Here is a 21,432-nt window from a genome sequence, read left to right as displayed (position 1 = left end):
CCATGGTATTTCTTACCATTTGACCCAGCCATCCTATTACTGGGTATATACCCAAAGGATTATAAATCATGCTGCTATAAAGACACATGCACATGTATGTTTGCTGTGGCACTATTCACAATAGCAAAGACTTGGAACCAACCCAAATGTCCATCAATGATAGACTGGATTAAGAAAATGTGGCACATATACACCATGGAATTCTATGCAGCCATAAAAAAGGATGAGTTCCCGTCCTTTGTAGGGACATGGATGAAGCTGGAAACCATCATTCTCAGCAAACTATCGCAAGGACAGAAAACCAAACACAGCATGTTCTCACTCACAGGTGGGAACTGAACAATGAGATAACTTGGAGACAGAGTGAGGAACATCACACACCAGGGTCTGTCACAAGGTGGGGGATGGGGGAGGGACAGCATTAGGGGATATACCTAAGGTAAACGACAAGTTAACAGGTGCAGCACACCAACATGGCACATGTATACATGTGTAACAAACCTGCATGTTGTGCTCATGTACCCTAGAACTTAAAGTATAAAAAATAAAAAGATATCCATGGTATTTCTTGTACTTCTCTCCCTCTTTCCATGCATCCAAATTCTACCCGTTCATGTTCCGATTTAAATCCTACTTCCTCCATGAAGACTTCCTTGATCCTGTCAGCTTAAAATACTGTCACCTTTGAATTCAGTTCACACTTTAAGTAAACTTACATTACAGTTGCCACCAGCCACATGTGTCTAAGAACTTGAAATGTGGCTGTTGTGACTGAGAAACAGAATACTTAATTTTATTTCACTTTAATAAATTGAAATACAAACTTAAAAACTGATATTCAAGATTCAGTTACTGGAAAACTTTTAAGTAGGTTTAGAAAAACTTGGGTATGTGAGTCCACCTTTTCAACTGTTAGTTTTATGAAATCTAAACACAGATCAAATATTTCCAATGAAAATTTCACATTCAAACTGCAAAGTTTTGGAAATGTAAAATACTTCCCATATTTGTTTTTTTTTTGAGACGGAGTCTCGCTCTGTCGCCCAAGCTGGAGTGCAGTGGCCGGATCTCAGCTCACTGCAAGCTCCGCCTCCCGGGTTTACGCCATTCTCCTGCCTCAGCCTCCCAAGTAGCTGGGACTACAGGCGCCCACCACCTCGCCCGGCTAGTTTTTTGTATTTTTTAGTAGAGACGGGGTTTCACCGGATTAGCCAGGATGGTCTTGATCTCCTGACCTTGTGATCCGCCCGTCTTGGCCTCCCAAAGTGCTGGGATTACAGGCTTGAGCCACCGCGCCTGGCCATACTTCCCATATTTGAAATTTCAGCATAAAAAGAAATGTAAAGTATCTTCTTAATAATTTTTATAATGATGATGTGCTAAAATAATATTTTGAATATGTTGGATTAATATGCTGTTAAAATTAATTTCACTGCTCTTTTACTTTAATGTGTCTACGAGAACATTTAATATTACATATGTATCTCACAGATTTCTACCAGACAGTGCAAATGAGGTCCTTTCACATGACATGCACCAATTTCTTTTTGTGTTCGCATTTATGACTGTGGCTTACCTATTCTTCAATCTCTTCAAAGGGAATTTCATTCGTCTCTACAACAGTAATAATAACAACAATAGCTGCAGCTAATATGATGAGACTTTTCAGGTGACATCAAGCATTGAAGCTGCAAGCATTCAAGTGCTTCAAGCATTCACATCTACAGTATGAACTCATTTCATCTTAACAATAGCCCATGCAGTACATACTGTCACAATCTCTTTTTTGAGAATACAAAAACTGAGACCCAGAAAGTTTAACTGACACTTCAGAATTTCATGTAACTTGCCTGATGTCAAGCAACTAGTAAGTGGCAAATCTGGCATCTGAACCCAGAGAGGCTCTAGAGCTCATACACTTACCTATATGCTAACTACCTGCCCTCTGCATTTGCCCCAGGACCTAGCCCCGAGTAGCAGTCATTTGCCCCAGGACCTAGCCCTGAGCAGCAGTCAGAAAACATGCAAACAAACAAAACACAACTTCCCCACACACGTAAGACAGACAGCTAAGCTACAGCAGTAGAAATGACAGTGAAGATTATAAAAGAAAAAGTGGAGAGGGGTGATGAAGATGGAAGGACAGCAAGAGTGCCAAAAATGTAAGAGTGTGAAGTCTAAACAGCAACTTCTGCAATAAGAGCAACAGCTAACACCAAGCAAGCTTGACACATTTGGTATTTTCAGGATGTTGCTAGAAAACACATCTGTCTGGGATTAAAGCCTCAGTTTCCTCATGGAGGGAAAAGCCATCTAATTCTGATATTGCAGGATCATTAGCAGGAGATAAAGAGCTGAGGGAAAGCCTGGAACATACCCTGTGGCTTGGATGGCCTCACTGCCACTCCCAGAAGGAATTGCTTTAGGTGTATTAGGCCACACCTACTGTCAAAGATAGAACATTTTTAAGTATCAGTCAGGGTATCCAAAAATCAGCTTTATGATAACCAAACAAACAAACAAAAAAAGCTGGAAAAGGAACAGCACCCAGAACCAAGAACATCAAGATTAACTTGACTTAGCTACAAGATGTCGGTGTCTCCTACCAGTAAACACACAGATAATATCCTAACTCCAGGCAAAAGAAAACTGAAACTGAAATACAAAGACTACAAAGCTTCCAACACACCCTTAACCAGAAACCTTCAACTTTTAATTCAAGTAACATAAGCTGGTCGAATCTTTCTGTATATTGAGGCCTCCCCTGGAGGTGAAGATTCACAAATAGTAGAGCTATTAAGGAGTCTTCAGCTGGGGTTCCATGACGGCCTGTGAGAACCCTTTCGGAGGAGGGCCCCAATTTCAGACAACTGTGCCAGGGGACTTACAGAACTGCCCAAACCAACTGCTACATAATCATAATGTGCTCCAGTTGCAGGAACCACCATCTGCTCAACACCAATAGGGTGACTGCAATCAAATTGGCCTAGGGCAACTGTCCAATGCTTGAAGGGCAGCAAATTAAAAATGCCACTGGTGAGTCCAGCAGAGAATCCATGTGACATGAAGCCCACATCCAAAGGCTGAGGCCTGGGACTGACAGGAAACAAGGAAGAGCTCATCAGAGGGGCCCAAAAAAAAACAAAATTCCTTGAAGACAAGGCAATAGTCTGCCCTTCTTAAACAGGGGAGTGCCCAGCTCCTCTGCTACCTATAACTCCTACCATAACTCAGGCCCAAATCACAGTGGCCAGCCTACTTGCTCATCCAGTCCTTGGTCAAGATGATACTTTGCTTCATATGAAGTTGGTCAAACTTTGTTGTTTTTTTGTTTTTTGAGACAGGATCTTGCTCTGTCGCCTAGGCACAGTGGCATGATCTCAGCTCACTCAGCTCCACTCCCAGGTTCAAGTGATTCTCCCACCACAGCCTCTCAAGTAGTCAGGACTACAGGCATGAGCCACCACACCCAGCTAATTTTTGTATTTTTTGGCAGAGACGGGGTTTCGCCATGTTAACCAGCCTGGTTTCGAACTCCTGACCTCAGGTGATCGGCCCGCCTCAGCCTTCCAAAATGCTCGGATTACAGGCATGAGCCACCATACCCAGCCTGAAGTTGATCAATCTTATTTGTCTATTCTAAAGAACATAGATGAACCTCACCAAGTCTATCCTCACCTTCCCACTGCCTACTAAATTTAACAGTTAGGTACCCAGCCTCATGGCCTCCTCACATGCCACCACCCTGCTTCCAGCTTGATATTCTACTTTTCCTATATTCTGCCAGGCTGAACAGCCACAGTGAGCTGGTGCCTGAATATACCTCTCACTCTGACCTCTCCCTTCATCCACCTCTACATGCAAGACCCATCATCAGATGAAAAGTGCTATCACAGAACAACACATAAAGGTATTCCATGGAACACTAGATTCTCCCACCCCACCCCTGAAATAACCAGGAAAATTCCATGGACATTTAAGTCCACAAAAAGTTGAATACTTTATCCCCTCCTTAGAGGTATAGAGTGCACATCAGCATATTAAAGGCCCTGAGAAGTCCTGCAGCTATGAAACTCACGGGGGCAAAGGACTTGAATAAACATTTTCTCCAAACAAAATATACAAATGGGACCAAAAAGCATATGAAAAGATACTCAGCAACACTAATCATCAGGTAATACAAATCAAATCTACAATGAGCGTCACAACAAAACAAAACATAACGAGTGTTGGTGAGGAAGTGGAAGAACTGGAACCCTGTGCACCATCGGTGGGAATGCAAAATAGTACAGGTACTGTGGAAAACAGTATGGAAGCTCCCCCAGAAATTACAAATAGAAGGATCATATGATCTGGCAATCTCACTTGTGGGCATATATCCAAAAGAATGGAAAACAGGATCTCAAAAAGATATTTGCAAACCCATGTTCATTGCAACATTGCTCACAATAGCCAAGAGGTGGAAAAAACTGAAATGACCATCCACAGAACAGGTTAAAAAAAAAAAGTCTCTAAATAAAATGGAATATTATTCAGCCTTATAAAAGAAAGAAATCCTGTCATACGTTACAACATGGATGAACCTTGGGCACTATGCTAAGTGAAATAAGCCAGTCACAAAAAGACAAATACTGCATGATTCCAATTATATGCATTATCTAAAGTAGGCAAACTTTTTTTTGAGACGGAATCTCACTCTGTCACCCAGGCTGGAGTACAGTGGCGCAATCTCAGCTGGCTCACTGCAACCTCCGCCTCTCAGGATCAAGCAAATTCTCCTGCCTCAGCCTCCTGAGCGGAGGGATTACAGGCACGTGCCAGCACACCTGGCTAATTTTTGTATTTTTAGTAGAGACAGGGTTTCACCATGTTGATCAGGCTGGTCTCCAACTCCTGACCTCATGATCCACCTGCCTCGGCATCCCAAAGTGCTGGGATTACAGGCGTGAGCCACCGTGACTAGCCCAGCAAAATCTTAGAAAGAGAAAGTAGAATGGTGGTTGCCAGGGATAGAAGGGGAGAAGAGAGACTGAGAGGAGCTGTTTAATGGATATACAGTTTCAGTTTTGCAAGATGAAAAAGTTCTAGAGATCTGTTGCACAACAATATGTGCATGTAGGCTGGGCGCAGTGGCTCAAGCCTGTAATCCCAGCACTTTGGGAGGCCGAGATGGGCGGATCGCAAGGTCAGGAGATCGAGACCATCCTGGCTAACACAGTGAAACCCCGTCTCTACTAAAAAATACGAAAAACTAGCCGGGCGAGGTGGCGGGCGCCTGTAGTCCCAGCTACTGAGGTAGAGAGGCAGGAGAGGCAGGAGAATGGTGTAAACCCAGGAGGCAGAGCTTGCAGTGAGCTGAGATCCGGCCACTGCACTCCAGCCTGGGCGACAGAGCAAGACACCATCTCGAAAAAAAAAAAAAAAAAAAAAAAAAATATGTGCATGTAGTTAACACTATTGTACATTTTTAAATGATTAAAATAAATGTCATATAATACATTTTTTACAATAAAAAAACGCTGTTCAGCTCATTTCATTATTTTCTCAACGAACCAATATATTTTTTGTAGAGCATCTTACAAGACACAACAGGAATACTGAAGAACACAGTTTGGGGAACACTGTCCTAAACATCAAAGTATCCTAAACTTTATACCATTGCCTCAAACATCCGATCCCCTTGGTTATTCATTTCAAGCCCTTCATTTGCTCCTAAGGTTAGAAATCCATGTCTCCAGGCAGAGATCCAATCTTGTGGTTGAGTTGTCCCCAGGTTAACACAGGCCTGACACTGTGGCAATCATGTAGACTAGGACCTCTGGGGAGAGGCAAGAAGTCAGCCAGCCAGAATGGACATGTTTTGGGATCTTGCTCAACTTACAGAAATACCCTTATCTACCACCCCCTCCATTATGGTGGACTGGTGGACCCCCATTACTCATGTCTGACATCACACAGACACACACACAGACACAGACACACAGACACGCGCACACGTACACAAAGAGAGTAACCAGGACCATACAGAACCAAGTTGCTACATATACCAATCAAGTTCTCACCCTGGACTTTGAATTTGGCGGATTAAGGTTCTAGCTCAATCTGGTATTTTGTTTTTATTTTTATTTTTTTTTGAGACGGAGTCTCGCTCTGTCACCCAGGCTGGAGTGCAGTGGCCAGATCTCAGCTCACTGCAAGCTCCGCCTCCTGGGTTCACGCCATTCTCCTGCCTCAGCCTCCCAAGTAGCTGGGACTACAGGCGCCCGCCATGTCACCTGGCTAGTTTTTTGTATTTTTTAGTAGAGACGGGGTTTCACTGTGTTAGCCAGGATGGTCTCGATCTCCTGACCTTGTGATCCGCCCGTCTCGGCCTCCCAAAGTGCTGGCATTACAGGCTTGAGCCACCGCGCCCGGCCTAATCTGGTATTTTGAAAGTAAGAGAGGAAAAGATATAAATGTAGGTGTTGTCAGGTTTATATGACCCACCCAGTTGGCTGAAAAAAAGAAACTGATATGCAGCAAGACCTGAAAACCCTCCCGTCCCAGTTCTTCTTGAGGGCCTGCTGCATTCTTGCCCTCAGGTTCCACAAGACACCCTATCTGAGGCCCTGACATGCATAACTCTGAAAGCACCATTCACAATCTGGCGTTGTGCCAGTATGGTGGCTCTGCCCTTGGATCCTTATAAAGCATTTTTATTGATCAAGGTATCTCAAGGCAGTTTCTATAGCCTGCAACTGAAGAATCCTGTAACAACAGTTTTATCTCCCACTGCTGCTTTTTACTTCCCTGGTCTCTTGCCAGAGAAACCTGTCCCACTGTTTCTGAAAAGCACTCGAAGCTTCCCTGTTTCTTGCCTTCACTGCCACTAATACTTTTACCTAGAACCTCTTTCCTCCTTCTCCACCCCATCCCCCTATTTACCCAAACTCCACCCATCCTTCAAGGTCCAATTCAAATGCCTCCCCTGCGCCATGAAGCTCTTCATCATCTTCCCCTCTCGCCCTCAAACTTCCACAGCCCTCTGTCCAGATTTTCTTGATCACACTTACCACATTTTACAATACAGGTATGTGCATGTACATCTAAACTCCATTATTAAGCTATATGCTTCTTAAAACCAGGAACAATTCTCATCTCTGTATCATGTCTAATACCTGAGATGGGTAGGGCCTTATACATAAGCAAAGGATGGGAAAACTATACTTACAGATGATTCTGTGGAAGAATAGCACTCTTATATTATTTCATCTCTCACTAAACCATAACCCCAGTGAGAGCAGACATTCAACCTTAAGTTCATCTTTGAACCCTACAGCACCATAACCACAGTGTAAGCACTCAAACACTTGCTGACTCAATGACCTCACACTGGATCCTAGAATCCTTTTACCCTACTGCCCGTCAACCCTATCACATGAGGTCTCTGCCTCTCCAGCTCTCCTGGATTGGGCAAAAGAAAGACAAGGCAAACAATTCTGCTAGGAACAGAGTGTGGCAGAGGAGATATGGAGTATGCCAGCAACAGAAAGTTCTAGAACTTCTGTCCCTTAATTTGCCCACTAATTCTTCATTGAAAGATGGCTAAGTCACTGGAATCAAGGAACTCAGGGCCAATCCACAAGCATTCAGTGAGATCTACTGGACACAGATTCCCATAGCAAGCCCTGGAAGGGCCTGGTTGTGGCCCTGGTTGTGGGTTGACAATTAGAATCCTACAAACGCATTAGGGCTGGGCAAAAAAAAAGACTGAAAAGAAAGGAGAGGCTGAGTTCTATCACAGCCCATTTCCACGCAGTACCTGATGGGCATCTCCCGATGGGATGATGTAGGCCTGGATCGGTTCAGTCACATACTCAGAGTTCCTCATGGCTTGTCTCAGCTGCCGAAGCAGCTCTGAAGTCACCTTTGGAGGCATTCTGCTGTCTGCAACAACAGGAGAGTTTATTTCAAAACCCGCCTGCCCCCTGCAATTCAATGTCCAGTTCAAAGTGAGCCACAGAGAGAAGTGCCTTCCACGTTCTGACCCACTCCCAGTTAGGTCTTCAAACTGACCACCCCACCACCAGACCGAGACCAAAGCTGCCAGAAACACCAGTGTTCACAGTTCTTAAATACTACCTCCAAACAGCCATTTGTGGCCAGAAAAGTTTAGCTACTAACCATTTTCAAATTGACTGGTTACCTCTTTCACTCCTAGGACTTCACTCATGAATAGGAGATAAACAAGTATACAGAAATTTAGGTGTTTATCTTTGTTTATAGTAGAAAAAAACAGAAGTGTATGATTTTATAGTTAATAGTTCAACTATAATACATACAACAGTATACTGTGTACTCATTACAAATTACACAGACCTAGAAAAGAATTGCATAGACTTACATATTTGATTTGGAAACATACCTAGAGAACACTTGTGGGTGATTAAAAAAAGATGACAGGCCAGGTAAGGTGGCCCAAGCCTGTAATCCCAGCACTTTAGGAGAGGCCAAAGCAGGCAGATCACAAGGTCAGGAGATCGAGACCATCCTGACCAATATGGTGAAACCCCATCTCTACAAAAATATAAAAAATTAGCCAGGTGTGGTGGCACGTGCCTGTAGTCCCAGCTACTCCAGAGGCTGAGGCAGGATCGCTTGCACTCGGGAGGCGGAGGTTGCAGTGACCTGAGACCACACCACTGCACTCCAGCCTGACGAAAGACTAAGACTCCATCTCAAAAAAAACAAATAACAACAACAAAAAAAAAAGATAAAAAAAAAAAAACACATATAGATTGTTCTTATTTAAAATTGTGTATGTATGTATGCAGAGAGAAGTTTCTATAAGGACAGTCACCCAAGTGTTAAGAGTGGTTACCTTTGAATAAGTAAATTTGGAGTGATTATTGTCTTCTTGTATTTTTCTGCTTTTTAAATTTGACTGCTTTAAAAGAAGTATGTTTTATAAACCTTTTGTTAAATACCCAGCTACAGATTTAGAGAAGAAAGTTGCGTCCACTAGGAGTCAAAAGTCTTATCTTCTAGTGAATACCTGCTACCAACCAGCTGTGCAAGGGAGAAGGGGGCCAGGGCCTCAATGCTCTGTTCTCCTCTTTTAAAGTATGGCGGGAGTGGCCTGGCGCGGTGGCTCAAGCCTGTAATCCCAACACTTTGGGAGGCCGAGGCGGGTGGATCACGAGGTCAGGAGATCAAGACCATCCTGGCTAACACAGTGAAACCCCGTCTCTACCAAAAATACAAAAAAATTAGCCGGACGTGGTGGCAGGCGCCTGTAGTCCCAGCTACTTGGGAGGCTGAGGCAGGAGAATGGCGTGAACCCAGGAGGCAGAGCTTGCAGTGAGCCAGGATTACGCCACTGTACTGCAGCTCTAGGCAACAGAGGGAGACTCTGTCTCAATACTTCATTTAAAGTATGGCGGGAGTGGATGAGACTCAAGGTTTTCAAACGAAGTCCCAAGGCTCCAGGGGAGTCTACCATTCAAATAAAACCAGAGCTGGAATCACAGCTTTAGAAAATACAAATAGGGCCGGGCACGGTGGCTCAAGCCTGTAATCCCAGCACTTTGGGGGGCCGAGACGGGCGGATCACGAGGTCAGGAGATCGAGACCATCCTGGCTAACATGGTGAAACCCCGTCTCTACTAAAAAATACAACAAACTAGCCGGGTGAGGTGGTGGCGCCTGTAGTCCCAGCTACTCGGGAGGCTGAGGCAGGAGAATGGCGGGAACCCGGGAGGCGGAGCTTGCAGTGAGCTGAGATCCGGCCACTGCACTCCAGCCCAGGCGACAGAGCGAGACTCCCTCTCAAAAAAAAAAAAGAAAAAAGAAAATACAAATAGGAATAGAAATATAAAACTAATTAAAATGAAATGTAAAAGATGTTAACTGTGGTCCTACTAGAAATTCGTAAACTTGTTTCATCTATATCTATAGTCAGGGATAGTCTCTTGTACTCACTACGTGGAAGCACAGATGATGCACGCTGACTTAACTACTTTAGCTGGTTCTTCAAAAAGACCTTTTCTCAACAATCACTGATATTAGTTAACGTTCTGATAAACATCATAGCTGTAGTCCTATGTCTACATAAAAAAAACAACTTCAGAAGGAGCCAATTATAGAATAGTGATCATGCATATTTCACTATATCCTATACACTGGCACAAAACTATACTATTAGAATTCAAAGTAGAATGAGTTTTTCCAACCATTTTTAATAGACTTCATTTTTTACAGCAGTTACAGGTACACAGCAAAACAGCAGAAAATACAGAGTTCCCATGTAGCTTCAGTTCCAACACACACACAACCCCCTGCCACTATCTGCATCCCCCACCAGAGTAGTACATTTGTTAAAATGGATAAACTCACATTAACACATCATCATTACCCTAGGTCCACAGCTTACTCCTGCATTCATTCGTGGTGTTGTACATTTTATGAGTTTTGAACAATGTGTAATGGCACGTATCCACCATTATAGTATCACACAGAGTACTTTCACTGCCCTGAAAATTCTCTATGCACATGCAGCCTATTCACTCCTCCCTCCGCCTCTCCTCTAACCCCTGACAATAACTGAGCTTTTCTACTGTCTCCACAGTTTTGCCTTTTCTAAAATTTCATATAGTCAGAAACATACAATATGTAGCCTTTCCAGAATGACTTCTTTCACTCAAGAATATGCATTTAAGCCAGGCACGGTGGCTCACACCTGTAATCCCAGCACTTTGGGAGGCCAAGGCGGGCGGATTACCTGAGGTCGGGAGTTCAAGCCCAGCCTGACCAACATAGAGAAACTCCATCTCTACTAAAAATACAAAATTAGCTGGGCATAGTGGCACATGCATGTAATCCTAGCTACTCGGGAGGCTGAAGCAGAAGAATAGCTTGAACTCAGGAAGCAGAGGTTGTGGTGAGCCAAGATTGCACCATTGCACTCCAGCCTAGGCAACAAAGCGAAACTGTCTCAAAACAAAAAAAAAAAAGGAGTATGCATTTAAGGTTCCTCCATGTCTTTTTATTGCTTGATAGCTCATTTCTTTAGCCCTGAATAATACTCCACTGTCTGGATGTACCACCATTTATCCATTCACCTGCTGAAGGACATATTGGTTGTTTCCAGGTTCTGGTAACCATGAATAAAGCTGCATCTATGTGCAGGTTTTAGGTGGACATAAGATTTCAACTCATTTGGTGTTTTTGGTGTTTTGGAGTTTGCCAACTCATTTTTTAACAAATAAACATATTTGGACGGGCGCAGTGGCTCACGCCTGTAATCCCAGCACTTTGGGAGGCTGAGGCAGGCAGATCACAAGGTCAGGAGTTCAAGACCATCCTACCTAACATGGTGAAATCCCGTCTCTACTAAAAATACAAAAAAATTAGCCGGGCGTGGTGGTGGGCGCCTATAGTCCCAGCTATTCAGGAGGCTGAGGCAGGAGAATGGCGTGAACCCGGGAGGCGGAGCTTGCAGTGAGCCGAGATCACGCTACTACACTCCAGCCTGGGCGACAGAGCAAGACTCCACCTCAAAAAAAAAAAAAAATTACTTAATCAAAAACCTTGTAACATACAACTCTGTAAGTAATGGAGAGTTTAATCAAGGCAATTACATGAGGTGATCTTCAAGGACTGACATCCTGACTTACTGTAGCTTAAACCCTGCTGGGCATAGGTCCTTTTTGGATCTTTTTCTTTAGCATACTCATTTGCTTCTTCCTTTTCATCATCACCAGCACCTTAGGCTTCTATGCCTCAGTTGTTATGGTTATCTCCAACAGAATCCCCTATGGGGTACCATACTGATCTTGAGCTAGAAAAAGTGCCTCACTTACCATCTGCAGCAAGGGCAACTTCAACAGCAGGCCCTAGGACTCAACTTCAGGAGTCGCAGAAGAGAGAGGTACTCAAAGGAAGAGTCAATGGAAACTGTCCTCATAATTCAAGCACATCCATGTTCCTTGCGTTACAGCTGCTTCTGAATATTGTTCAGAGGGGCATTTTTTTTTTTTTTCTGAGGGGAGACAGGGTCTTACTACATTGTCCAGGCTGGACTCCTGGGCTCAAGTGATCCTCCCACCTCAGCCTCCCAAGTAATTGGGACTACAGGTACACACCACTGCATCCAGCTATCCTTTCCCTTTGTCTAATCTACTGAGCCTATAACTTCTCACCTATCAGAGAAAAAGGGATCAGAAGTATCTGGTCTGATCCAAGTTTATATGTCAACACCTCCACTGGGGGTTGAAAATAAAGCCCACCATGATCTCACAAGCTTGCCAGCATCTAAAAATTTCACTCTGATCTCTTTCAGGAGCTTCAGAGTAGATTTATTGTGTTTTCAAATCATATTTCCTTTTTTTTTTTTTTTTTTTGAGATGGAGTCTCACTGTGTCGCCCAGGCTGGAGTGCAGTGGTGCGATCTCGGCTCACTGCAAGCTCCGCCTCCCGGGTTTACGCCATTCTCCTGCCTCAGCCTCCCGAGTAGCTGGGACTACAGGCGCCCGCCACCTCGCCTGGCTAGTTTTTTTGTATTTTTAGTAGAGACGGGGTTTCACCATGTTAGCCAGGTTGGTCTCGATCTCCTGACCTCGTGATCCACCCACCTCAGCCTCCCAAAGTGCTGGGATTACAGGTTTGAGCCACCGCGCCCGGCCTCAAATCATAATTCTGAGCAAGTTATCATTCTTAAAAACAGTCAAGCAAAAACGAAGCTTTCTTTAGAGCAGGACTTCAACACTGGCTGCGCATTAGGACTATCTGGGGAACATCTGACTTAACTGGTCTGGAGTACAGCCTTGGCTTCAGAAGTTTTAAAATGCAAAAATGTAAGAGTCCAATATACTTTCTTTCAAGATCATTTATTTCTTTATAGAATGTGCCTTCCATTTAGGTACATTCTGACTTAAGGATTTTGGTGGCACTACTGGATGTTTAGCACTGATTATAGTATCAATATTATCAGTCACTAACTTCATCAATAAAGTTAACACAACCAATGATGAGCACAAAATCTTCAACTGCAAACTAAAAACCAACAAAAACAAACTGGAGCTGTTCAAAAACATCCTCTGCTTCCCGGTCATCACAACCTGCCTCCTCATTTCCACATTCCGACCTTCATCACCACCACCATCATATCATCACATTTCCCCTGGTGACTGGTGGATCAGACCCCCACAGAATCATAAGCCTCATCAGTCTCACTGCCACTCCCCTCCACAATGCTACCTGCCCCCATCGACACTCAACACTTTCCCTCTTCCTACTTCCTCATCCTTCAGGCCCATCACATTCATGTTCTGGGTGAAATGCAACTACTTCTTTATCATCAATATCAGACATGATGAAAGAAGTCCCAATGCCATAACCAACAGTTAAGATGTGGTAAGGGGCAGTGGCAGCAACAGTGAAGGTGAAGAAGACAGCAACAGGCAATGACTGAGGCAGTGAGGCAGCTACCACTGAAGTGAATACAGTGGGCCCTGGTGGCTGAGGCAGCTGTAGCCACAAGGAAAACAGGTGATGAAAGTGACTGAATGGGTGAGCAGCTGGAGCTAAGGCGAGAACAAAATTGGTGCAATTATACAAGTCCTAGCCATTAAGGTGGCACTGGTTGAAAAGGCAGCCAAGATGGAGGAAGTGAAAGTTGTAGCTGATGACCCTCGTAATTTGTAATAAGGAGTAAATGAGTTAGTATACGTATGGCACTTAGAAACAGTACCTGGCAAATAACAAACGTCATGTAAATGTTTAATGTTATTAGAGTTAGACGTACAACTAACCATAAATGCAATGTGATAAATCGTGTAATAGGTGTACATACCACTTCTCCTGAAGGTAGGGATGATGTCATCTCTGTATCCAAGTATCTATAACTAACATATACATATGCTCACTTGAAGATGGCTAAATCAAATTCACAACATCGTGTGTATGATTTTTTCAGACTCAATGAACAGTAATGAATCTTCAGTGACAGATAGGCTCTTGCAAGGTGCTGTATTATGACATCTGCTCATTCCACATTCTATGACTTTTCAGAAATGTTAGAAACAGTCAAGAGCTAAGCAAAGTGTGCAGGAAAGTAGGAAGCCAAGGGCAACAGGCCTAGTCCATGATGAAACATTAGCCCATACACTGCCAGATAGTTTCAAACTATGCCTTACAGAGAATGACTCACTTAAAAGTCTTGCATATATAGGTCTGCTTTTAGAAATAAGCTCCCACAACTTCAGCCTTTATCACAAACAAGATTTTTCACGGATTGTACATGAAAAGCACACCATACTTATCTCACTGCCGGCCAGGCAAATTAAACATGATAACGTGTGTGAAAGCACCATGCACAGCATCTAATATACTGCAGGAGCTCAAGAAATACTTGAATCTGGATCTGAAGCACCAGCTGGAATTCCCACATCTCATCGTAAGAATGGAAGGGGCCATTTACTCCAATTTCAGCACCTTAACACAGGCATAGATGCTCTTTCAGGATCCATAGCTTTAGAGGTAGTGGTCTGTTTCCCTGTTGCACAGCTGAGGGAAGGCTAAGGGATTTACATACATTAGTGGCTAATTCTCACAACAATTCTCCCAGGCAGGTTTCACTATTCTCATTTTACAGATAAAGGAACAGGAGTTAAAAGGAGTTAAGTACTTGCCCAAGTCAGCTGGATCATCAGGAACCAAGACTCAATCAAGGTCTACGCAATTCCCAAGTCCATGCTCTATTACACCATATTATCTGGGGGAATAACAGAGGCTTAAAGTGTTCTAAGACCCACAGAAGCAAAACAAGTGAGCTCCAGTTTCCAACTGGGATCTACAACCTCAGGCAACTGAAGCTTCCTAACCTCTATTTCCTCATACATTACAAAAAGAAAAAGAAGTTATCTTCCAATTCCAAGTTTGATGATTCCATCACGTTTTTCCTTTCTTTACTTTCTTTTTCCTCCTTCCTCTGCTACCTCCTAATATGGTCCAAACATCTATATTTTTTAAAGAAAAAGGATCTAAAATTGCATGCAATTATAGCATTGCTTTTCCAAACAGAGATTAGATAGGCATGGTTTCTTATATACTTTAAGAGATCAATTTTTCAGGCCGGGTGCAGTGGCTCACGCCTGTAATCCCAACACTTTGGGAGGCCAAGGCGGGCGGATCACGAGGTCAGGAGATCGAGACCATCCTGGCTAACATGGTGAAACCCCATCTCTACTAAAAATACAAAAAGTTAGCCGGGCATGGTGGCAAGCGCCTGTAGTCCCAGCTACTCGGGAGGCTGAGGCAGGAGAATGGCGTGAACCTGGGAGGCAGAGCTTGCAGTGAGCCGAGATTGCGCTACTGCACTCCAGCCTGGGCGACAGAGCGAGACTCCATCTCAAAAAAAAAAAAGACATCAATTTTTCAGTCAGCTTAAAAAAAAAAAAAAAAGTGGTTCTCCTGAGTAGTCGGTACAACAGTACTGGCTTACATGGGATAGAAATACAGTAATACACAACTTTTTAGAATTCAGGTTTCTGGTAACCCATCAGACAATTCACCAGTTCTAGGGAGAAGGGACAGCCAAGAAATATTTCCCAAAAAGACTTTCCTAAATGCACACTCAATTTATAAGGCACAATAATATATTATAAGCTTTTCTCATTTTGCAATCTTATGATCAAAATTGAAAGCTAATTTCTAAGATAATCAATAAAGGACTATACTAGAGAAATACAGAACATTTTCAATAATAACCTATCTCCTACTCTACCACCACCACCCCAACAAAAATGGAAAATGAAAAAAAAAAAAAAGTTGGAATTCTGTAAAAAATGGTAAATATATAGAAACAGTAACCAACCACTTAGGAAGCCAAAAAACAAAATGGTTTTTAACTTCCAGATACTCACACCCAGTCATGATCTATTACTAATTCCTTTCCCTCTTTTCTCACCCAACCTGGGGTTGGGGTGGAGATCTAAAATCCTTTACAGATGCTCCATCTAATTTCCAGACAAAATTATTACCTGTTTCCACACCTGTGTCTCCTGAGTGTGTCACCTCGTGAGGTTCAATTATTCTTAAATTTCTCAGCTGAAAATCCTGGTGATTCGCCCTTAACGAGAGAAAGAACAGGAAGTTGCAGACTTTGACCACAATAAAGGTGGCAAGGCTCAATCAGAGGAGGCATCGCTTAATTTAACAGTTCTCTAACATGAATCAGAAGAACTCTCACCCCCATTATCAGTGGCAGAATAAATAAAAGTTTGATGTAAAACTTGCAGGTGTAAAACATCGCCATTGCAGGTTAACCTTCTCAGTTCTAGCTTCCAGTTCATAAATTCTCTTCAGCTATGTCTAACCTCCTGTTTAACTAGACTAAGAAGACTTATTTTCAATGACTATGTTTTTTCCTTACACAAGTTCTATTTGATTCTTTTTCACATCGGCCCGTTCTTTCTTTATGGTGTCCTATTCTTTCACTCTGGTTTCTATGCCTTCTCTTTGTGCCTTCATTATTTTAGGCCCTTATTTTATAATTTCTCCCATACTTTCAAACAGATCTTGGGAGACTAACCCTCATGTCTGTTGGGTCTGCTGCCTCTCCCTCTTGGTGGTTCATTCCCTCTGTGCTTTGTGATCGATCTTTCATTAAGAGCTTATCTTCAATAGAGGCTATTTATCTATAAGAATGTGATGGGTCCTGGTTTGTACAAGCAGTTCTGTGATTGCTTGCTTCTAAGACTTTCACATTAATTTCTTTTTTTTTTGAGACGGAGTCTTGCTCTGTAGCCCAGGCTGGAATGCAGTGGCACAATCTCGGCTCACTGCAAGCTCCGCTCCCCAGCTGGGTTCACACCATTCTCCTGCCTCAGCCTCCCGAGTGGCTGGGACTACAGGCGCCCGCCACCTTGCCCTGCTAATTTTTTGTATTTCTTAGTAGGGACAGGGTTTCACCGTGTTAGCCAGGATGGTCTCGATCTCCTGACCTCGTGATCTGCCCGTCTCGGCCTCCCAAAGTGCTGGGATTACAGGCGTGAGCCACCGCGCCCGGCCCACATTAATTTCTTAGCTAGATTTGCACACAAACTTCTTGTTCCCATATGGGGATAGTCTAATGCCCTGGACACCAGGCACGAAGGTCTATATCTGAATCTGATAATTTTCCCAGGCTCGGGTTACTAGTATACCATTCAGGTGTTAGGTTCCCTCTACATTTTTGGCACTTGAGGATTTCTCTTTCTTTCAAGTTCATTCAGTCAACAAATACTTATTGAAAAATCTTCCATAATTCGGGCCCTGTTCTGAACACAACAGTAAACAAAATAGACAAGATCTCTGACTTTAACAAATGAACATGGGGCAAGGCAGGGAGATTGGGGAGAGCATAGGGAAGAGAAGGCAACAGACACAAAACAAGTACACAATATGTCAGGTAATAAGAACGTGTTTTGTGAAAAAACTAAAGCAGGGCAAGGGGAAGAAAGCATCAGGGAGGTAAGGGGAAGGATTATTTCATATGGGGTAGCCAGGGACAGCCTCTCTGGTAACAGACAACATTTTAACACAGACCTAAAAAGAGTGAGGAAGCAAGCCATGTGAACGGCTAGGGGAACAATGTTCCAGGAGAACAGCAAGTGCAAAGACCATGAGGCAGGAGTATCTCTAGTGTACCTGAGGAAAAGTAAGAAGGCCAGCACAGTGTGACTATATCAGGGGATGGGGAGGTAAGTGCTTCAGAGACAACGTCATAGAGGCACCAGGGGGCCTACTGTGGGCCATAGAAAAGGTTTTGAATTTTACTTAGCTATGAACTCAAAGTTGATTAAGTTATAATTTAACCACATGTTTACATGTTGGTAAAGATAGAGAGGGACACATTAGCTCAGTCTACTACACAGCCAGAACCAGATAACCAGGCAGCTTTACCAATGACTCTAGGCCTGCTTTCATATGGCTGTGACTTTAGTTTTACTGGACAGAATGGGATGTTCTTAACTAGGGTAAACATATTATTCTTTCATAAAAAAGTAAGACACCCCAATATGTCTTGTAAAATATAAATACAAATATCCTCAACAAAATACCAGCAAACTGAATCTAGAACAACATAAAAAGGATCATCATCGCCAAGTGGGACTTATCCCAGGAATACAAGGTTGGCTCAATATATGAAAAATCAATTACTATAACAGGCCATATCAACAGAATAAAGAACAAAATCTACATGATCTTCTCAACAAATGCAGAAAAAGCATGACAAAATCCAATGTCCCTTCAAGATAAAATTACTTAGCAAACTAGAAGAAAAAGTCCTCAACCTGACAAAGGGTATTACAAAACCTACAGCTAACATCATTCTTAATGTTGAAAGACTGAATGCTTTCCCCCATGATCAGGAACATGACAGGGATGTCTACTCTTAGCACTTCTATTCAACATCGTGCCAGAAGTTCTATCTAGGGTAAGGAGGCAAGAAAATGAAACAAAAGGCATCCAGTTTAGAAAAGAAGAAGTAAAACTACCCCTATTTGCAAATGACATAATCTTGAATACAGAAAATCCTAAAGAATCCACAAACAAAATTAGAACCACTAACTGAGTTCATCAAGAACACAGGATACAAAAATCAGTATTTAAAAAAATCAATTTGGCCGGGCACGGTGGCTCAAGCCTGTAATCCCAGCACTTTGGGAGGTCGAGACGGGCAGATCACAAGGTCAGGAGATCGAGACCATCCTGGCTAACACGGAGAAACCCCGTCTCTACTAAAAAATACAAAAAACGAGCCAGGCGAGGTGGCAGGCGCCTGTAATCCCAGCTACTCGGGAGGCTGAGGCAGGAGAATGGTGTAAACCCGGGAGGCGGAGCTTGCAGTGAGCTGAGATCCGGCCACTGCACTCCAGCCTGGGTGACAGAGCGAGACTCTGTCTCCAAAAAAAAAAAAAAAAATCAATTTGACTTCTATATCCTTGCAATGAACAATCCAAAAATAAAATTAAGAAAAGTCCATTTACAATAACATCAAAAACAAAAAATAGTTAGAAATAAATTTAAGAAAAGAAGTGCAAAATGTATACCATAAAAACTAAAAAAGACTGCTGAAAGTAACTGAAGAAGACCTAAATAAACAAAAGCTATTCCATGGTCATGGATTGGAAGGTTTACTGTTGGTAAGATGGCAGTACTTCCCAAATTGATATATGGACTCAATGCATTCCCTGCCAAAATTCTAGCTAGCTTGTAGGCTGAAATTGACAAGCAGATTCTAAAATTCATATGGAAATGCAAGGGACCCAGAATAGCCAAAACAATCTTGAAAAAGAACAGAATCTTGAAAAGAACTCTTCCATCCCAATTTCAAACCTAAATACCAGACAGTGTGGTACTAGCATAAGAATGGACTTACAAATGAGTAAAACAGAATTAAGAGTCCAGAAATAAACCCTCACAACTGTCAACTGATTTTTGAGGATGCCAAGACCATTCAATGGGGGAAGGAATAGCCTCTTCAACAAATGGTGCTGGGACAAATGAATATCCACATGCAAAAGAATAAAGTTTCCAACGTGGCAAAACTCCACTTCTACAAAAAATACAAAAATTAGTCGGGCATGGTGGCATGCACCTGTAGTCCCAGCTACTCTGGAGGCTGAGGTGGGGTGGATCACTTGAACCCTGGAGGTCGAGGCTGCACTGAGCCATTATAGCACCACTGCACTCCAGCTTGGGTTACAGAGTAAGACCCTATCTCAAAAAAAAAAAAAAAGGCCAGGCACAATTACTCACATCTGTAATCCCAGTACTTTGGGAGGCTGAGGCAGGCAGACTGCCTGAGTCCAAGGGTTCAAGACCAGCTTGGGCAACATGGCAAAACACATCTCTACAAAATTTACAAAAATGAGCTAGGTTTGGTGGTGCACACCTATGGTCCCAGCTACTTAGGAGGCTGAGGCAGGAGGATCACTTAAGCCAGACAGGTTGAGGCGGCATTGAGCTGTGATCGCCCCGCTGCAATCTAGCCTTGGTCACACAGAGAGACCCTGTCTCAAAAAAAGAAAAATGAAGTTTAACCCACCTCATACCATAAACAAAAATTAACACAAATGGATCACAGGCATAAACATAGGAGCTAAACTGTAAAACTCTTAAAGCACAAACATAAGTCTGCCTGACCTTGCATTAGGCAATGACTTCTTGAGACACAAATCAAAATACACAGCAACAAAAGAAAAAAGAGATACACTGGACTTCATCAGAATTTAAAATGTTTGTGTTTCAAAGGATACCATCAAGAAAATGGATGACAACCCACAGAACGGGAGAAAATATCTGCAAATCTGTTGAGTCTAGTATCCAGAATATATAAAGAACTATTACAACTCGCTGGGCACGGTGGCTCACGCCTGTAATCCTAGCACTTTGGGAGGCCAAGACGGGCAAATCACGAGGTCAGGAGATCGAGACCATCTTGGCTAACACGGTGAAACCCTGTCTCTACTAAAAACACAAAAAAATTAGCTGGGTGTGGTGGCGGGTGCCTGTATACAGTTCCAGCTACTCGGGAGGCTGAGGCAGGAGAATAGCGTGAACCCAGGAGGTGAAGGCTTCAGTGAGCCGAGATCATGCCACCGCACTCCAGCCTGGGCGACAGAGGGAGACTCTGCCAAAAAAAAAAAACTATTACAACTCAACAATAAAAAGACATATAACCAATTTTAAAGTGGGCTAAGGATCTCAATAGACATTTCTCCAGCAAAAGTACACAAATGACCAAGAAGTCCATGAAAAGATGCTCAACATCACTAGTCATTAGGGAAACACAAATCGAAACTACAATGTGATACCACTTCACACACACTAGGAAGGTTATAATAAAAAAAGACTGACAATAACAAGGGCAGGTAAGGGTATGGAAAAAATTAGAACCCTCAAACATTCCTGATGAGAATGTAAAATGGTGTAATGGCTTTGGAAAACCATTCCTAGGTACATAATCAAGAAAATTGAAAATATATATCCTTATAAAAAGTTGTACACAAATATTCATAGCTGCATTATTTGTAACAGCCAAACTGTAGGCACAACTCAAATGCTCAACTGATAAATGGATAAATAAAAGCGTCTATCCGTACAATGGAATGTTATTTGGCAATAAAAAGAAATAACGCCAGGCGCGGTGGCTCACACCTGTAATCCCAGCACTTCGGGAGGCCGAGACGGGCAGATCATGAGGTCAAGAGATAGAGACCATCCTGGCAAACATGGTGAAACCCCGCCTCTACTAAAAATACAAAAATTAGTTGAGTGTGGTGGTGCACTCCTGTAGTCCCAGCTACTCAGGAGGCTGAGGAAGGAGAATCGCTTGAACCCAGAAGGTGGAGGCTGCAGTGAGCCAAGATCGTGCCACTGCACTCCAGCCTGGCAACACAGCAAGGA

At 43.0% G+C, this 21,432-nt stretch overlaps 1 protein-coding gene across 2 annotated transcripts in view; it reads right to left on the bottom strand.

The window, feature by feature from the left end:
* Positions 1–21,432, bottom strand: part of XPNPEP1 (X-prolyl aminopeptidase 1) — a 61,071-nt gene that overhangs the window by 36,082 nt on the left and 3,557 nt on the right. Inside the window, exons 2-3 of one of the 2 annotated variants that reach the window (XM_023206586.1) lie at positions 16,020–16,108; positions 7,802–7,926 (exon numbers count right to left, since the gene is read on the bottom strand). In XM_023206586.1, the coding sequence (XP_023062354.1) occupies positions 7,802–7,926; positions 16,020–16,108 (214 nt within the window). The remainder of the gene's footprint in view (positions 1–7,801; positions 7,927–16,019; positions 16,109–21,432) is intronic. The other variant, XM_023206587.1, reaches the window with a different exon arrangement.

The sequence above is a fragment of the Piliocolobus tephrosceles genome, chromosome 9 (genome assembly GCF_002776525.5).
Source record: "Piliocolobus tephrosceles isolate RC106 chromosome 9, ASM277652v3, whole genome shotgun sequence".
Classification (NCBI taxonomy): domain Eukaryota; kingdom Metazoa; phylum Chordata; class Mammalia; order Primates; family Cercopithecidae; genus Piliocolobus; species Piliocolobus tephrosceles.
The sequence above is the reverse complement of the archived record's forward strand: the minus strand, read 5'-3'. Positions and strand labels throughout refer to the sequence as shown.